This window comes from Oncorhynchus kisutch, linkage group LG4, assembly GCF_002021735.2.
Source record: "Oncorhynchus kisutch isolate 150728-3 linkage group LG4, Okis_V2, whole genome shotgun sequence".
Lineage (NCBI taxonomy): Eukaryota > Metazoa > Chordata > Actinopteri > Salmoniformes > Salmonidae > Oncorhynchus > Oncorhynchus kisutch.
In genome coordinates this window covers 50,333,950-50,338,124 of record NC_034177.2, presented here as the reverse complement: position 1 = coordinate 50,338,124, position 4,175 = coordinate 50,333,950, and the positions used below count along the sequence as shown (strand labels likewise).

Genomic DNA, 4,175 nt, shown 5'->3' with positions numbered 1-4,175 from the left:
TATTTAGTGAAACTGACTGAAGCGTCATAGTTTGAAGTCTGAACTGTATACGTGTGAGTCACCATTCAGAAGAGCACACTGCGTAATACTTCCTTGTTATGGGACCGTGTGATAGGCCTATGTCCCCCAGGATATGTATTGCACCAATCAGTACTTGAAAAGGCTTTCTACATTTCTCAAAGTGCTGTGGGTCATGAGTGTGGACAAATTATCTGTGATATGTTTATATTTTATATAGGCGCTAATAATAATTTGGGGCATTATTCACAGACACGTCTGTTGTACATTGATGTTGATCAAGACGTTTCCACTTTTCAATTCACTCCTTTCTGGAAGAAAGCAATCCACACTACATAGTCTATGCTGCAGAACATAATTTATTGACTTTCTTTAAGTTTTTTGATAATGTGCACAGCACATACACCACAAAGTTGAACAGGACCTGTATAAAACTACAGACATAGTTTTTATACACATGAAATGCATAACAGAGAACATAATATAATGTTGAACTGATTGCAGGAGATCACAAGGGATCATATGAATGAACACAGTAAGAAACACATCTAGTTTCAGTTTTTGTTCATTTTCTGCATCCTCTGTGCCAGCAAGAAAGGACATTCTTCTTGGTTTAGTTTGCATGAATAAAAAAACTGAAATAGCAACATACTCCCAAAGCTAATATGGGTTCTTACTATTGACAACTGCAAGGGAAGTCAATTCACAAGGATTTACAAAACCACATATCAGTCATTGAGTACAACAATACATATATTTGAAATACAGAAAACATAAGAAAGTGGAATTGTCATAAATTACTGATAATCAAGTACCGTCCAGTCATTAGTGTGCTGCATGTACTATTTATGAAAGAGTTTTTACCATACATGCATACAACAAAAATATAGTTCAACCCTAGACCAGAGTTCCCTTTAACCCTGAACGTACACTATAGATGTGCCTTCTAACCTCAGATTCCCTCTCTCTGAATGGGTTCCTCTCAATTCCTCCAGTTCACCTTATCGGCAGTATACAGTGTAGGTTAAGTTGCAACTTGTAAAACACAGAAGTGTGGCAACGTCATATGTCACGCTCAGAAATATGACAGAACAACATATACTGTAGAAGACACAGAACAAACAACAACACAATCCCTAGAGCTTGCACGTCCACACTGAGGTAGTAAAAAACTAAATCAATTAGGAATGGAAAAATAACAAGTGGTCTTTCTTACGTAGAAATACTGCCATAACACACACAACTCTGACCATGACCACACAAAAAATGTAATGCAGAAACCCATTTCTGTGTTGTTGAGTTTTTGTAAGTCCCAATTGCCATTGCATCGGCCAATAAATGACTAATCATGGGACCTGTAATTAACTTTGAATGGTTTGGACCTTTGCCGTCATTGTCTATCTTTTTGATGCTGAGACACAACTCTGACAAACTTGGGACAGCAACTTCTTTCAAAGTAACACAAGTAAGACGAGGACACGTACTGTACAACCATTGCCGCACAACAATAACTTAAAAACAGTGCAAAATCCATTTGACGTTTAAAAAGAAAATGTACTCCTCTCAAGACACTTATAGCAGCGCACATTCAATAGATTAAAAAAAAGAAATAATAATAATAATGTCATTTTTTTCATGTTCCCTTTCTACGTAATTCCACTTTCCCAAAATATAAAAAGCCTCAAGAATCATAAATAAACTATTTAAATATCTCACTCTAGAAAAACCATTTGAAAGTGCATTGTTTCCTCTCTCTCTCTCCTCTGCCCTCTGTTGAAGGCACAGTCTGTCTGGAATCATTCAGATCCTCGGTAAGAAGTGTGTCACTGTCATTGCTGGTGTTACCCGGTTTCCTTTTTTGGTTTTGCCAGTCTTACTCAGTCCAATATACATCCCTGGGTGGGCTGCAGATTCATACGCGTTGTAGTTATTTGCCAAGAGGCTTTCCTTGAACTTGCACTCGTCATTGTAATGACCCTAGAGAAAGGATGAGAGAGGAGAGGTTACGGTCTACGTTAAGAGACAATAAAATAACGCAATGAACAGCAGGCTATATGGAAGCTGATGTCGAACCTCTGTTGGCAAATGACCCAAATCACACAGATCAATCTCAACACTTGGGGATTTTGTGGCCAATTCAACTTTACTTTGAAATACCATATACTGTACATGGACTCTAAGGAAAGGAAAGGTTATTTTGAACGCACCTGTGATGTAGCTTATAATGAAGTTCAAGTAAAGGCCCGCCAAGACATTGACAGTCATTTTGCTGTGGAGACCTTTCATGCAATAAAGTATGTTGTGACCCAGAAATACATCCCAGAAAACACATCATGTACACTTACAGAGCCATAGAGCTTCCCTTTGCTGTTCATGGCTAGAAACAGACCACTTCGGACTCCAAAGATGGTCACAATCCCTCTCTCCACAGGTGATATCTCAAGGAGACCTGAAATGAGATAAAGAATATTACTGAAAGGTTTATTCTGTACACCATAGCAAAGTTGTGTATAATCGATTGTTTATGCCAGTCTTGTAAAAATAGATCCAGTAGATAAGGAAGTCTGTAGTAGACACAGATCTATTTAGATCTATTTTCAAACTGTTACTAAAACACCCTGCAAGGAAATTGGTGCATTTCTCCCTTGCCATTAGATGACAACTAGGCTACATATGATATAGACTTCCCATCACTAAAGTTCCCAGTATGAGTTCCTGGCAGTTTGAAGTTTTGAGAAAACTTCAAATTGTTATGTCTACGGTTTACATAAGATCAAAATAATAATAATAATAATGTTGTCTAGTCTCTGTTATTCTCTTGGAGGAATGTATCAAATGTATGTATCAAAATACAAGACTAATGTGTTAGGTAGGAAGACAAAAAAGTCGAAAATTGTCCTGACTTTATACTGGACAGTCAGTAAAGAATAATTAACCCAATTGCACCCCAATATACTGGTAGCCAACAGTTATCGTCAAGTCCAAACCCCCAGATCTGGTACTATCCGTGATTTATTTTGACTCTTCAGAAACATGTACTAAAGCCTTGTTTGTTGTTGTCGTTGAAACAGAGCCGTAAACGATTTTCAATGTTGCCCAAAGAAGACGAAATCTTACTTGGCTAAAACACTCCTTCCTCTGTCCTCATGGCCATCGGACGAAAATACTAACACGTGACGTCAATTGGCTAGTGGCCTAATCTAAACACAATACTATGTTGAAGTTGGCATGGTGCCTATTCACACAACCCAAACTCACAATATGAAGTTCTAAAGTGGTGGCACATGGCACAAACAGGTTTCCAGACGAAGAGAGGGGCGTCCAACACGTGTGCCCAAAGATGCTGGTTTAAATAAAAGTATGAAACTAAACTTACTGTATCTATTTTCGTTATGTATTCCAGTTATCTTTCCGTCTGGTAAAACTTGAATATGAAACCCAATGCCGACGTTGCAATAGAGACGCCTAAGTCTTTTGATGCCCATAAGATATTCACCATCCCGGGTGATTTCTCTCTTTTCCCATGGGTTCCGAGCCAGTGATCGAGAGTAGAGCGTTTCCCAATGCCGCTCAAGAGCGCCGTTCTGCATACCCGCTAACGGGGCAGTGCGCACTGAGCTGCAGACCAGTCCCCACACCAGCAGCGGTACTGGTAGCCAGGACGCGTGGACAGACATCCTTGTGTGGTCAGTGCGGTCTCACGTGTTTGAATTTGTTTTACAATTTTGCCCAAACCCCTCTTTCCCCTGTCCGTGGTGCTCACAGGTTGACGGAAAAGTTGTGGAGACTGTGGGACTGACTGAGCCTCCAGTGAACTTATTTTTGAGTCTGCATGAAGTATTTTCTGTAGGCTACTTCAATGGCTCCGCTGAATGACTCTATTCCGAGATGCTTTTAGATCGAGTTGTGAATTGTCAGTCGTGTTTCAAGACATAGCCATGTCCCTCTCCTGATGATACTTATATGTGCCCCGAAATGACATCACGCGCCACCTACTGTAACAAAAGGTTGCTCTCAACTCAATCCACATGCACGCTAGTTACCTCCGACGCAAAGTCACTCAGAAAACCAACTCCCCTTTGTGCGCTCTGATCTCGAGTGGCAGGGCGCACCATGCACAACATCTCAATGAACTCAGTAGTTGCCACTGTAATTTT

The 4,175-nt window shown here is 40.0% G+C and overlaps 1 protein-coding gene across 1 annotated transcript; it reads right to left on the bottom strand.

Moving 5' to 3' along the window:
- Window positions 1–442: 442 nt before the first annotated feature.
- Window positions 443–3,975, bottom strand: LOC109888725 (fibroblast growth factor 4B-like). Its single transcript, XM_020479898.2, has 3 exons — window positions 3,395–3,975; window positions 2,364–2,467; window positions 443–1,995 (listed from the first exon to the last, which is right to left on the bottom strand). The coding sequence occupies exons 1-3, from the start codon at window positions 3,693–3,695 to the stop codon at window positions 1,819–1,821; spliced, it is 582 nt and encodes a 193-aa protein (XP_020335487.1). The 5' UTR covers window positions 3,696–3,975; the 3' UTR covers window positions 443–1,818.
- Window positions 3,976–4,175: the final 200 nt, after the last annotated feature.